The 15,086-nt window shown below is 36.7% G+C and overlaps 2 protein-coding genes across 2 annotated transcripts; one reads left to right on the forward strand and one right to left on the reverse strand.

Moving 5' to 3' along the window:
- The first annotated feature begins 2,574 nt into the window (after positions 1-2,574).
- adgrf3b (adhesion G protein-coupled receptor F3b) lies at positions 2,575-10,234 on the forward strand. Its single transcript, XM_079474930.1, has 17 exons — positions 2,575-2,781; positions 4,059-4,119; positions 4,655-4,813; positions 5,004-5,159; positions 5,242-5,291; positions 5,381-5,439; positions 5,588-5,724; positions 5,808-6,026; positions 6,119-6,352; positions 6,854-7,000; positions 7,082-7,281; positions 7,364-7,543; positions 7,663-8,982; positions 9,065-9,106; positions 9,185-9,217; positions 9,301-9,355; positions 9,444-10,234. Exons 3-16 carry the CDS (start codon positions 4,660-4,662, stop codon positions 9,325-9,327), a joined length of 2,958 nt encoding a protein of 985 aa, XP_079331056.1. The 5' UTR covers positions 2,575-2,781; positions 4,059-4,119; positions 4,655-4,659; the 3' UTR covers positions 9,328-9,355; positions 9,444-10,234.
- Positions 9,643-14,749, reverse strand: mep1a.2 (meprin A, alpha (PABA peptide hydrolase), tandem duplicate 2). The gene is made up of 14 exons (XM_079474931.1): positions 14,582-14,749; positions 14,453-14,477; positions 14,304-14,357; positions 14,125-14,165; positions 13,934-14,009; positions 13,733-13,850; positions 12,985-13,160; positions 12,635-12,856; positions 12,393-12,539; positions 11,978-12,193; positions 11,442-11,888; positions 10,968-11,135; positions 10,681-10,861; positions 9,643-10,591 (listed from the first exon to the last, which is right to left on the reverse strand). The coding sequence occupies exons 1-14, from the start codon at positions 14,630-14,632 to the stop codon at positions 10,432-10,434; spliced, it is 2,082 nt and encodes a 693-aa protein (XP_079331057.1). The 5' UTR covers positions 14,633-14,749; the 3' UTR covers positions 9,643-10,431.
- Between the last annotated feature and the right edge of the window lie 337 nt (positions 14,750-15,086).

The raw sequence follows: 15,086 nt of genomic DNA on the forward strand, positions 1-15,086 counted from the left end.
CATTTTCCAATAGCCTATATTATTACAATGTGTGTAAATTAATTTGTATAAAGTATGTGAAATATTATGCCACTTAAAATAAGTAAAAGTAAAAAAGACGATAAAAAGCTGCTCTGTTTGTGAAATCCTCATGCTAACTGGCGGCTGTTGCCATCTAATGAGTTAATGTCTCATGACATAAAGGAACGTGGCCATCTGAAAAGCTGCAAACTACTGTTTTGATGAGGCTATTGCAGTAGGCTAATAATAATAGATTAAAGTTGTTTATAGACTGAGATCCCCCAAAGCCTTCTGTTCTATAGTGCCTACAATATAAACCCAACAGATGCTTATCTTCTGTGTCTGCATCTAGGCTAAATTCAAGTGATCAAACACGTGTCTGTTCTCTATGTGGGGTACAGTTACATGCAATTCAATTATTATGCAAATATTATATTATACAACATTTTCAACTATTGTATTGCATCAGGATATGTTAATGAATTCATTATTTGGTTCCTAGAAATTATATTTCAATTCTTTATTTAAATAGTTAAGGGTTCTTACAGTAGTGTAAATAAACTTAAATCCACAGCCAATTATTTGGTTGGTTTTTCATTTGAATATGACACACACTGCAAATTTTGCATACAGTCTGTGTGTCTTCATGTAGGTGAGAATGCTTCTACGAAGCTGACCTTAAGTGGACACAGACCAGTCACTGGTTTCACAAGATATTACCAAGTTGTCTGAAATAAATGATAAGGACATATTTTTAGTGTGTATAAGAAATTGTGTTTCAGTCAATGGGGTAAACTATGAGAGCTGCTGAGCAGATTTTCTAGTTGAAAAACACACCAATCCATGTTCTGTTGTTTAAAGCGATAGTTCACTCAGAAAAAAATAATTCGTCATTTATTCATCCACATTTTATTCCAAACATGTATGAATTTCTTTCTTCTGTGGAACACAAAAGAAGATACTTTGAAGAACGTTGGTAACCAAACAACAATTGTACCCATTGACCTCTATTGCATGGACACAAAACCTGATGTTTCTCAAAATATCTTTTGTATTCATAAACAGGTTTTGAATGGCATGAGGGTGAATAAATGAGGCCAAACTTTCATTTATGGGTGGAATATTCCTTAAGGTTCATTTTTCTGTGCAAACACTATTATTTTTCTTATTCCTTAATGTACCAGATCAAATTTGATGAGGCAAATGCTGGGAATATCAATTTAAAATGACACAAATTTAAAATTTGTATTAAAGTATTCCTCTGAAAACAGACAGCATGCTATTATGTTATAGCACTGTCATTGTGCTGTTTTACCCTGTATACTGAGCTATTCTAAATTATATACTAAGTTGAATAAAGTATATAATGTAATAAGTTGTTTAACCTGAGTGTGACCTCAGGCCAAGGGAAAAAAACATTGTCAGTGTACATTCTGTGCTTTACAATGTGTCATATCAAATAATATAATACAAAAATGAGGAAACATTTAAATAAATCCTAGCTACACATTTTCAACAAATATAAAGAATTGATAATTTTCTCCAATGGAATCAACCTTCAAGAAGATCTTTTCTCATTTTGAATGACCATGCAAAACAGATACATTTCCATGAATGCTTATTTAACAAACAAATGCATTCGAACACAACAAGACTCTTAATTTGCAAGCGAGTTCTTTTACAATAAATATTTTAAAAACCTTTTCTCAATCTTCATGAAAGTGTTTATACTTCCATGGACACACATAAAATACTGTTTGATATAGAAATGTTTGATTTGTCTAAAAATAATACCAGTCATTTTTTATAAAGTGTTTGCTGTTTTCTTTAAATAGTTTAAGTATTATTCATATTATTTTCAAACAATACATAGATTTTTGAGTGAACTGTATTATACTGGATAATATTGGATAACCGTAGCCAAATGTTGAGGCTTAGTTTAACCTCAAGCTAAACAAACATTGCCAGTGTACATTCCAGTTTTACCACATATTACCATACTCATAGGTGAGTTATGAGCTGGTTGCAGCAGTGGCCAGTGTAGCGGAAAACGTGACCACAGGCACACGACTTCAAGAATATCTGCTAGTTTTACAACCTTAAAACTCTGAGGAATATCTTAATTTTCTAGGCTTGTGATTCTTCAAAAGCTAACTCTAGAGTGAATTGTTCTGCTAACATTTTGTCTTCATCAAAAGCCTAAATCATATTTCAGAATATGACACCAACAGCATGTCATCAGTTTGCCTGAAGTCTGGGGGTATTACATTATTAACTGGGATTTTCTGCATAAGAATAAAAATAATGAGGTTGTTTTTGAAATCCTACAACAGCATAAATCTCTTTATCTGGTTGTATTAAACATGCACAGCAAAACAGCAGATTTAGTTCTAGAGGCGTACTTCTAAAGGAACTGCATGTTTTATCAAATGAAAATTATTGTTGTAGACCATTTACAAATTACAGTCAAACCAATCACAACCGGACAGGGCATGCAGGGCACGAGCTGTATTTGTTAGCCAAATCTCAATGGAAAGTCTGAAGGTATAACTATGTGTGCTAACTTATCCAGGTGGCCTGTGGAAGAATGGAACGAAGAATGCAAATGAGAGCGAGCGCTTTGTAAATTTGCTTTTGCCACACCCACTCCAATCATCAGCTTTCTCTAATTCACCAGCCAATTTCACTTTGGAAACAGGTTCTTTACAGGGAACACTGGTTATGAGATAGGATTGCTTTTCAATCTTGTTGATCCTCTTTCTTCAAAATGCAGATTCAAAGGTGAGTATTTCTTGCCCGTCCATCAATACTTTTAAAGTAGCCTATTTAATAAGGTAAAGCACTTGAACAAGATTATTTAGTTTTTTAATCAAAAAAATATTACGTAAGTTAGGTCTTGTTTTTATTACTCCAAGTAATACTCCAAGCTAATGTTCGCAGGTCTGGTGAAACCACAATATGATTTGTTTTTTTCATTCAATACAGCCATAAAGATATGTACGAATACTTAACAGGTGTTAAATGGTTCCCAATTACAAGCATCAGGTAAAAATTAGCTGTTTTTCAGGAAACATTGACAACAAAAAGTATTAAAGTTAACAGGCACTTGTACTTATTTTTAATTGCTTAGAAATTTGAAAAACACATTAAAAAACAAAAAGGTTAACGGTTAAAAAGTAATTATAAAAAAATCATGAAATATGGAGGACAACAGGTTTCAGAAGGACAGCAGCGAAAGACAGCATATGTGGGTAATATTGGTCATTTACCATCTGAAATCGCATTTATGAAGAACGTTCTATTCATTATTTATTTTTTTGTAAAAGAAATATATATATATATATATATATATATAGAGAGAGAGAGAGAGAGAGAGAGAGAGAGAGAGAGATGGAATATATAATCTTGATTAAATATAAATGAGACATTAGTTATATTAGAAATAAATTAGAAGAAATAAAAATGAAAGTTGAGAAAACAATTAATAGCATCCACACAAAGTTTGACATGTTTATTTAATAGCATTCGTTATACTTAATTAAACTGTTTATAATTCATAATTAAACTGTTATTAATTCTGAGAATTCGCTTTTGTTTATTTTTTAGTGATATTTTTATTTCCATCATCATGTCGTCTTTATTATCATCATGTCAGTCAAATTTGGCTGTTTTAGATGTGGACCTGTAGCCTATTTGTTCATCACACAAATATTCTTTCATTATGTTTATTGTTTACTGTTTGCTACTGTGTGAGCGCTTTTATATCCAACGACTGTTTTATTTGAAGAACATTTGTTATGCAGGTGATTTGAATGGCAGCGTTTAAAATAAGAGGTTGTATCTATAAGGCTTCATGTCACGAGCTCAGATAAGGATTTGATAAGGTTTGATGAGAAGACCTCATTTCAAAAGAAAAAAGAACAAAATATTTGTAACAATAGCCAGTTGTGTTGAACACTTTTTACAAGTGTATATAAAGTGCTAGCATTCCACAAGCCTTTTTACAAGATGTAGGGAACAATTTCATTGCTAACAAAATCTATTTCTCTCTGTTTTAGGGCCAAGAAACTGTCTGATGCAAGCATGTTGTTTTTTGCCGCACTTTTCATTTTAAGTCAGGTAAAGTCATAAAGTTAATAACTGTACAGTATATACAAGAACGATAACTTATGTTTGGTCTAGATTTACAAATAGCTTTTATCTGTATTAAAATTGTGTATGTGAAATTCCTGTCTGACTGCTGGTGTACATACATTTTTACAGCATAGTCATCCATCCAGCTCTACATACTGCTAATTTACAATACAAAACAATGATCTGTATTCAGCTTTGTTTCTAACCAGTCCCAAATTTATACCATGTACCAATTATTTTGTTTTATTCTCTTTTTGTGTGGACCAACAGACTTCAAATGTCGGTAAGTTTGTTTTTTCTTTTTCATAATAAATCAATCTTTTTAATGAAAATCACCATTTCCATTTTCAGTACCCACAGTATGTTAATAAGCATACATGTCTTTATATCGTGACATGAACAATTAAAATACACGCAGAATAGATCACACTCAAATTACACAGGCATGGACATTTAAAGACAACAACAAATAGTGAATAGTGAATTTAATGAATGTACTAAACTGTATGCCACATAACAGACATTATGGTATTTTTTATAGGGTCCGCAGTTGTCACCTATTGGGCAGAGGTCATGATCGAGGGTAACAAAACCTTAAATGTTGCAAGCCTTCTACCGGACATACAAGGACCTCTGGACACAACAGGGGTGACGATCACAAATGCGGAAATAGCAGCAGGTCAAATATAATCCACCATTATTAGAAAAATAAGTTATTATAAACTTGAATGTGTCTTCCAAGTAAATTCAATATAAAATATTCTGTATAAATAGCAATGACAGCTCCCAGACCAAGTTAGATTGCTAATATAAGACATCAACATAACATGACATCAAAGAACTCATTATGATAACATGTGTTGTTGCAGAATGTGAGATAATCGGCCGAAATACAACGTGCTGGTGTGGAGTAGACTATGTTTGGAGCAACTTTGTATGTGACACTGTAAATAAATGCTGCAACGTGGACAAATGTGTGGCAAATGTGTCAGACTTTACACCTCTGTGCCTGCCCAAATCGAATGGTAAGTGAACATTTCCAATTTTACTGTAAGTCTTTTTTTATGACAAATCGTTGCTAATTGTTTGAATGCTATGCATTTGTAGTTACTCTCTTTGGCACATTGACTGGAAGCTCTTCTGTTTTGCCCATTACGGTAAGGGGGTGTCTCCTTCTGATTGATTATTACACAGATAACAAAATTCGGAATTAAATAGATTTATTAAATACAAACTGCTTTTTCAGATTGACCCCGCTTTTCGTGTGCTAAACGCCTTCAACTCATTGGTTACAACTGGCAGCATGTGAGGAGGACTTTAGTTTTATTAAGATTTGCCATTTTTATGTTTACATCAGAGTCCGTTAGTTCATGTCATGTTAATAACATTTTGTTTCTTTATTTAATAAGAGCATTTGAAATGATCTAACCCAAAACCATTTCTGTCTTTTCAGTCTCACTGGCCTAAACACATACCAGCACAACTTCACAGTGGCTCTCAGTTCAGTGTTTTCCACAGCAAAAGTACAAAACATAATAGCAACGCTGTTAACCGACCCGACCTTTTACTCTTTAAGTGTCAGATCACTAGGTAAACACGGCATCCACACTAATCTAAATATAAATTTGTCACGTCACTGTCACTGTCACCATGTCATGTTTTGTCATTGATAGGAATGGTTTACATTGAGGCACCTTCAGGAAAACTGTGTTATAATTCAAGACAGCAACTGAACTGTACCTGCATTGAACGTATGGACAAATGTTCATGGCAGATGACCAGAGGTGATGAATTTCCCCTGACCCTGGGACCAGGAAGTGAAGTCATGCTATCAGACCTTTGCACAGAGGAGTCAACGGTCACACTTTTGAAGACAAATGGATTTTGGTCAGGTGAGTGCAGGAAAATCATAACAAGCATCAAAGGATACCTTTGTTTATTTTATGTGTAATTTTGATTAATCCATTCTCATCTGGTATTCCAGGAACATACGGTTGTCTTTTCACCTCTGGCTTAATTTCCCACATGGCCCTGGCCCCCATCGAAATCGCACTGTTGCCTGAAGTTATCAATGTGACGGCCACCCCTCCATCAGCAGATTGCAGTGTGGGAGCATCGGCCAAGGTTATCATTTCCTGCACGATAGAGAACAGCACCGAAACATATTCAGTTCGACTAAAAGTTGGAATTCAAGAGAATTCTGCACCAACTAAAGAAGGTACGAATTATCAACACCATCGAATAATATCTTAGAGCAAACTAGTTATATACCGTAAATGCATTAAACATGTTAATGTCTGAAGTCAATCAACATTTTTACAAAAAAATCGTCTTTGACTTGATCTGGAAGATGATCTCTGTTTATATGATTATTTACAATTTCATGCATGTGGCATGAAACCTATGACGTAGCAATCCATCTTAAGGAAGTACACATGTAGTTACTCTGCTAGGGGTAGCCATGTAAACCTGAGAAATAAATGGCTTTGAAAAGCAAAGTCTGTGAAAAGATCTACAGGTGGCATCCTTTGCAAGCAGATGCCAAAAGTATTCATAATTTGTTGTGTAATCAGGTGGTATCCAGTTGTAAATCTTTTTGTGTACCTCTGTGTTCTCTTGACATTTTTTACATTGTGTTCGCATATTGCACCTAACTGTAACCTACATCCCCAGCTCCCATATATCAGGAGGTGAAAATGTCTAAACCCTTGTTTTACAGTGCTCAATGGCATCATCAAGTACACCGCAGAGTTCTCTGTCGACTGTATGGTAGCGACCAAACCACGTTCATATGATGGTTCATGCACGTTGGAGAACACCATGTCTCAGCAGCGAAATCGCACTATAAAAATACCAGTGATATACCGTAAGTATGACAAAACTGAACCGTTCCTACGAAATATTTTTCCAAGTGACAGGATTTCACATTTTACTTTTTCGTTTTCAGCCGGTGACGGATTTTGTATAGAGGAAGTGATTGACACCAGAACATGGCCGAAAACAAAGGACAACGAGACGGCAGTTCTGGATTGCACTTTAACGGGGAGACAGGGAACGTTCAAACGCAAGTGCACTGGAAACAAATGGGGTGAAGAAATCTCCATGTGTGTCAAAGCAATCTTGAACATAGTGACCTTGCAATCACTGGTATGTAAATCTAGAAGAATCTAGAAGACTGACTTCATGTGAAAACTTTCAATCTAAAGCTGACATTTTGATCTCCCTCCAGGATTTCGAGAAAGGACTCGGTGCAACACAAGAGGTCGCCTCGCTGATCTTCGAGAGTTTGAGAAATAACACGTCTGAGGAGAGCGACAACACTTTTGGTGACGTCAAAGCCACCGTTTCGGTTTTCCAAACTATGAAAAGTGCATCGGCGAACATACAACTGGGCGAGAACCTTCTGCCAGTATGTATTTCATATTATTTTAAATCTACAGTGGGACTTAACCCAGCAGGTTACATTTAGTTATTTTGAATTGCAAATCGTTTTAACCAATCTGCAAAAAAATATTTCTTCTTCTCAAGAATTTCATAGAATCAGCCAGCAGCATGTTGAACGCCACCTGGGACATTGGAGATAAAGAGGAGACCGGTGCGTTGGCTACGCAATACCTGTCGTCCGTCGAGGGTCTCGTGCAGAGCATCAGGATAAACAAAAGCGACGGTTACAATTCCAGCTACATTCAGCTTCAGATCTGCCGAGCGGGCTCGTCTTGCAACAAGACGGTTTTCAATGTGGATGTCGGCCTGAACGCCACCGCAGATATGGTGAAGACCGTAGGATTGCAGAACTTGGCCAACCGCCTCCCAAAAGATGGCTATGAAAATGCTATATTCCCCAGCATAGTCGTGTCCACCCAAGTGGAGAACATGAGTTCGACGACGGTAAACATCAAACTGGCTTTCCAAAATGATGAGACCGGTACTGGTGCGATGCATTGCGTGTTCTGGAACTTCACCGAGCTGAGATGGTCGTCAGACGGCTGCGAGTACGTCAAAGGTCCCGGAGGCCTGGGTACCTGTGAATGCAACCATCTCACCTCCTTCTCCATGCTTATGTCCAAGCACTCAGTCAGCATGCCTATGCTCGATCAGCTCACTTACATTGGACTGGGAGTTTCCATCTGCTCTTTAATCGCGTACATTATCATCGAGATCTTGGTCTGGAAAGCCGTGGTCAAATCCAGCCTCTCTCACTTCCGCCACACGGCTCTGATCAACATCTCTCTGTGTCTGCTCCTGGCCGACTGCAGCTTCCTGGCGTCCTCTTTCCCATCCATTTTGAACGACACCTTGTGTCTCGTGCTGGTGATAGCCAAGCACTACTTCTTCCTGGCCATGTTCTTCTGGATGCTCTGTCTCAGTATCATGTTGGTCTATCAGCTCATTTTCGTGTTCAGCCACATTGGGAAAAAGGTGTATATGATCATCGGATTCACCGTTGGCTACATCTGTCCCACCATAACTGTGGCGATCACGTACGTGTACTACGACCAAGCCACCGATGTGCCATACTATAGCACCAAGACCTGCTGGCTTACCTACCAGTCGGCGATGGTGGGATCCATCCATGCGTTTCTCTTTCCGGTCGGGACCATTGTGTTGGTGAACTTGTTCTCCATGGTGATGGTCATCGCCACTGTCCTGAAGCCGTCGGGGGCCGAATCCAGCAACAAGAAGGCAGACAAAGAGGCAGCGAAAGCCGTAATGAAAGTCATTATGTTCCTCACACCCGTGTTTGGTGGAACCTGGGTGCTGGGAATCCTTGTTTTCCTAATGGACGATTTCACACAGATTACTACCATCTTCGTTCATTACGCCTTCACTATTGTGAACTCCCTTCAGGTATTCAGTCGCACAGATAAAAAACCAAATCAAACATGTTAGTCAAATGCGCGTTTGATCATTTTAATCCCTTTTCTTGTAGGGTTTCTTTATCTTGCTGACAGGATGCTTCGCAGAAAAGAGGGTACGTTCCTATTGGTACTAATATTACAATGTGTGATTAGAACCACAGACCACTTATATACTTTTGTTTTCGTTTTAGGTCCGAGATGAAATCTTGAGAATAGTTTTGGGGGTAAGTAGAACACACACGTTTTTATTTTTGTTTCTTTTTGATAGCAAAATCTTTTTGAAATTAATTTTTATTCTTATGCTCAGAAATCAGCCAAAGAAGGCGGAAAATAAACGATCAACACAAGTTAACTCACACAAGGTATACATGTGCATACGGCTTAATTATCTTGTTATGTTTACAACCATTCTCGGCTAAATCTTAATACTGCATATAATTTGTATTACAGAAAGAGCATGTTTAACAATAAAGGACATGGATAGACCTCTAATTCCCAGCAGTAGCTGCAGTAGCACCAAAAATAAAGGACCGTGATGTCAAAGTACTTTCTGTACATTCCTAAAATCTGTGGCAGAAAGAATTTGGTTTTCTGCTATTACTTACTTAAATATTAGGAACAAAGAGTGAGAAACAAGACAAAAAAATTCGCTACCCAAGTGCACTTATTTATGATAGACATTTGTACATTTTAAAAGAACAACGCAAAAGCTATTGTAAATATATAACTGGCAATTATCTGTAGTTTTTCTACCCTTGTTTTCTTTCATTCTTTGTTTCTGACAAAGATGTTTTTTGTCTCTGAAATGCAATGCAAAATTTGTGCTGTTCCTAAATCATATAAATGCGATCTGCCTTTGTGGTAAACAGTGAGCTATATGGCTAGTTTTAGCTCTTCTTCGCAATTCAATTTCTATCTTCTGTTTAATATAAGAAGTAACACTTCTCGCAAACAATATATGTAAAATTGAACCAGATTTAATTTAACACGCCTAAGCGCTCTTTATAAATGTGGATATATTTTTCATATGAATAATAGGTAGATATATATAGTAGATATGTACTTTATAGATCCCATGTGGGGAATTAGGGTGCATTAGTGGTCAGACATACATTACTGTACAGTACAAAGAGCGTACCAGATATATTACAATAAATACAGAAATATGAATCTACATTGTAAAGCATATACATGATAGTTGTGATTGTTAGTTAAAAATAAATAAATTGTTTTGTTAAATTATTTATGTTCTCTTGGTCTGTTTCCTTTTTAAATATAAAAAGATAAAAAAAAATTAAGTAAGATGATTCATCAATAAAACACTTGGCCCTGTGATAAAGTGGTTTTATTCAGTCGAATTTGATGAGGAGATATATATGGAAAGTTCTAAATAATGATACGACTAACACAATGACACATTGTGCTCCCATTAATAGCATTACAAGGTTTGTTGCTGTCTGTAGATCACAGCAATGATGGCAACGGTAAGCACTGCCATGCCTGCCACACCGCCGATCAGAACGCCCAGAATTCCTCCATCAATGTGCTGCTTCTCACACGTATCCCCTTTGTACACAATAGCTTGTCCAGAGATACACCTGCAGAGATATAAATGTTATAATCTGAGGTTATTTTAGACTGTGGTGCCATATCTAAAAAGCTAAAGAAAATTGTCAGATGCACTAACCTGCATGTTGCCTTCCCCTGGTTACTGACACAGAGTCCTCCATTACGACAAGGGTTGGGCTGACATGGGTCACTGATGGCACGCGGCTTACGAACTTTTGGGCTCCCAAAGTTTTCTTCTGTAGACTGGGTGGAAAGTGCGGGCTTGACTGGAACTTCTGATTTTATAAGATAAGTCAAATCTGGCAGCAAAGTAAGACCAAAATTAATGTCATTTAAAGGGCAATTAAAACAATACCAAAACTCAATTCAAGACATTCTCATCAGGTAAATCAAAATAGTTTTTACCGTCAAAATTAGCTGTGATGATTAGGTTATCATTCTTGAGGAAGTCTCGTCTACGGAGCTGATCATGGGAGATGAAAGTGCTCCATCCAAACTCTGGTCCTCTGAAGCAATTGCAGTTTACATCCCATTCTCCAACAGTAGATGGTTTCCTCCACCACGTGCCATCATCTAGTGAATGCGTATGAGGAGGAAATGTTATAAACTTAAATTTATGCATTGTTAAATACTTTTACAATTGTGTGGTAAACAGAAAAAGTTGTGGAGATTTTAGCATCGTCTAGCCGTGAGGTTGCAAATAGCAACCAATGGCTCACTCCACCAATTACCCCCCTATTTCCTATATCACTAAGGCAGCTGACATGGAACTAAGATGTCATCACATTTTCACTTCTTTGCCGAAGGAAATAACGTACGAAATGCGCTCTAGGACAGTTTGACAAACTTTTAAAAAGTAAACAAAAGAAACAAACGTACCAGTGGTGAAACTTCTGCTGTTAGACATTTGCAGCAATACATCTGGATTCTGATCCATAGTTGTGATTGTGACCTGCCGATTCATTGCTGGCCATTCTAAAACTGCATCATTCTCACCACTGATGAGGTGGAAAGTGATCCCGATAAACTCATTAGAAGAGAGTAACCTTCCATTCGGATAAACGGTAATTCCATAAGAATAACCCTCAGAGTTATGAAAAGGCTCACTCTTAATTCCATCACCATGTGGAGTAATATTTAGCAGGTTGGTGAAGTTCTGGACCCTCCAGACAGCGTTTGGGCACGACGTCTCGGTCAGAGTAATATCATCGATGTAGATCCCGCTTGATGATTTGGTAGATCCTGCAATACCCTGGAAGAAGTATCTGAACTTTTCCTCAACATTCAGACTGACATGTAGAATCTTCCACGATTCATCATGATCCCCTGAAGAAATCAAAGAGACTTTCAGTGATCGAATCAGATAATTTAAGTCAATGTTAAGATAGTGGTTTGTACAACAAGGAGTAACTGACCTCTGATAGTGTGAACTTTTCTCACTTTGCGAACAGAGCCGGTTCCATCGTCCGTTCTAACCCAAATAGTGAGCTGGTCTTCAGGCCCTCCACTCATCCTGTAGAAGAACTCAAGGCATTGTTGGTTCCTCTTGGGATAAAGAATTCGTGATTCTAACAAAGCATTGTGGCCCGCCGGTTTGTTGGCAGTGTCAAACTTCATATAGTATCCTGCATCTATCAACAATAAATAACAATAGATGCCATTATTATAGCAAAAAACATAAATTTTGTGTTCTATTCAACAGTCCATTTTTAAAAAGGATGTTTAACTTCTTTACACCAGAGTGTAATATCGGTACCCGTTCTCTGCCTTTAAGAAATGGTATCGGTGCATCCTTACTATAAACCTTTCAAATGAAAAGTTTTGTCCGACCTCGGCATTTTCCTCCAAGAGTGTGATCTTTTACATCTGCAGAACCTAACGTCTGGACCCAGTCAGCATTGTCCTCTTCATACTGAATCATTCCACAGATATTGATCTGTTCAAAGGCACACTGGTCCAGAAGAGTGTGTGTCGCGGCTAAATACAAAGTCAATTTAACAATACCGCAAATACAGATGTTATCTATTTATATGACTTGAACAAACCCGTTTTTTGAGAATCCCAATACTTACCGCAATCATACATTCGGTTAAGTCTTTCCAGATCAAGGGTGCTGAAGTCTAAGCGCTGTCCGATCACATTATTGAAGGCAGGGATGGTGGTGGTTATGGTGGGAATGTCAGGCTCCTTGTTGAAAGACAAAGGTCTGTAGTGCATGATGGACTCGTAGTCATAGGGTGTGTTTAAATCTGTTATAAAATCATCATCGTACTTATTGAAATTGTGCTCCTTTCCTGCAGGAGGTGTGTGGATGACAAAACAGAATCATGTTTCAAGCAAAGTGACATGCAATTTTACACTATTTTGCATTAGCTGTGAATAATAAAACTATATTTTTTTACATTGAATTTATGCAAATAACCTGGAATTATTTGATCCCACCAGATTTTAACATAGTCATCCCTGTCTGAACGAGACTGCTCGTGGTAGAAACCCAGTGCGTGAAGAAGCTCATGTTCTACAATGGCCTTGGTGTCACATCTTTCTCCTATGGAGACGTTCTGTCCTGTTTTTAAGTCTCCCACAAATGACCAACATCTGCAATAATTATAATTCACATTTTTTACACTTTTGCATGTACGAATATTTTGAAAAATGACATTTGTGACCCTGGACCACAAAAGCAGTCATAAGTAGCACGGGTATATTTGTAGCAATAGCCAATACACTGTATGCGTATTGCCTTTTAGCATTTTAATTTTATGCCAAAAATCATTAGGATACTAAGTAAAGATCATGTTCCATAAAGATATTTTGTAAATATCCTACCGTAAATATATCAACACTTTATATTGTGAGTGCCAAGTAGCAAAAAAATCTGGAAACACACCTGCAAACTTCACTTCACAAACTTCACTAGCCATGGCCTGCTACAGCGCCTCTGATGGTCAACTTCAAGTGTGATTTTCCCAACATTTCGATTTTTTTGCACCCTCCAATTCCAGAGTTTCAAATAGTTGTATCTCTTCTGAATATTGTTCTATTCGAACAAACCATACATCAATGGAAAGCCTATTTTTTCAGCTTTCCGGTGTATAAATCTCAAATTGAAATTTCTTATGACTGTTTTTGTGGTCAGGGTCACTTTTGTAGATTTTTTAAATACTGACCCATCCAGCTTGGTGAATGAAACATATGTACTTTCTCCTTCATAGGGTTTAAAGTCCACACAAGACTTGAGACGATACATTTCAAATGCTTGAAGGACAACTCCTTTGGCATTGAGATCTAAAGAGGACAACGACTATAACTAAACGTAGAATTTTAGAAATGAGTGTTGATTTTGCAAAATGTAAAATAATGTATCTCACCCAAACTATCTGTCAGTATATATGGAATGGGGAAAATCCATCTTTTAGTTTCATCCAATATGGCATTCCTTCGTGGCTGGTATATAAGAAATCAATTTCATAAAGTATATCCGGTTGACTAAACATTAAAAATGAAAAATGACATGAAACATAATAAATATAAATTAAATTTTTGTTTAAAGTTAACTTACATCTCCAACAATGTCCCCCTCAAAAAAATCTCTTTGAGATTCTGAAATGTGTTTAAAAAGATTAGTTTTTGTTTTTTATTGCTTTCTTTTATTCATGAGCGTATAACATATACAAATTAAATGTTTTTATGGCGTGTTTGCTAAAAATACTAGCTTTACTAACTCAAGGTTACACTGACCTAAATTTATTTCAAGAATGTCCTCCCGTAGTTCACCCGCATCTGCATCCCCACCTAAAGTAACATGTACCAAAGATAAGACACTGTAAATACTAAAAGTGTTTAAACAGTTCAATTGAACATAAATATGTAAACAATCTGAACATTACCAAATTCTGTTGGAAGTGTGTGTGCCTGCAATGCACATTTAACATTTAAGTTAATACTTTTCAAAGGTTTGTATTTTGTATTTGCTTTTCAAAATATCGAAATGAATAAAAAAAGTTTAAATAAAGTACCTTTAGCGTAAGAAGCACCGTGAGGGGAATGATTTTCCACAAAGAGCCCATGTTCACTTCACGAGAGAAAAGGTGTTTAGCAAAGCCAGTGTCTGCGTGGTACTTTGATCTGATAACCAGAGACACTTGAATAGACTGACAAGTTTGTTACCTTCAAGTGTGTATTCTGACGTTTCTTTACTGCAAGCATCAGCACTTCCACACACTTTATCTTTTTACACAGAGATTTATGACGACCATATCAGGGGTAAAATCTGTCATAATGATACAAGTTACACTAAAAGTGAAGAGCAAGGTATTATCTGATAAGAACCAATAACTTTCATTCAAACATGATGTATGAATGCACTGTAAGCTGCTTATAATAATTTTAGAATCTTAAATGCCTTTTGTGGTAAAATATGTTTTTTAGTTGCCTAGTAGGATTGCACATAAAGATAATTTGTAGTACAACCTCAAATCTCAAGTCATATCAGTGATTGAAATAAACAGCAATGAAGCTTAA

This window comes from Barbatula barbatula, assembly GCF_947034865.1.
Source record: "Barbatula barbatula genome assembly, chromosome: 15".
NCBI classification, from domain to species: Eukaryota; Metazoa; Chordata; class Actinopteri; order Cypriniformes; family Nemacheilidae; genus Barbatula; species Barbatula barbatula.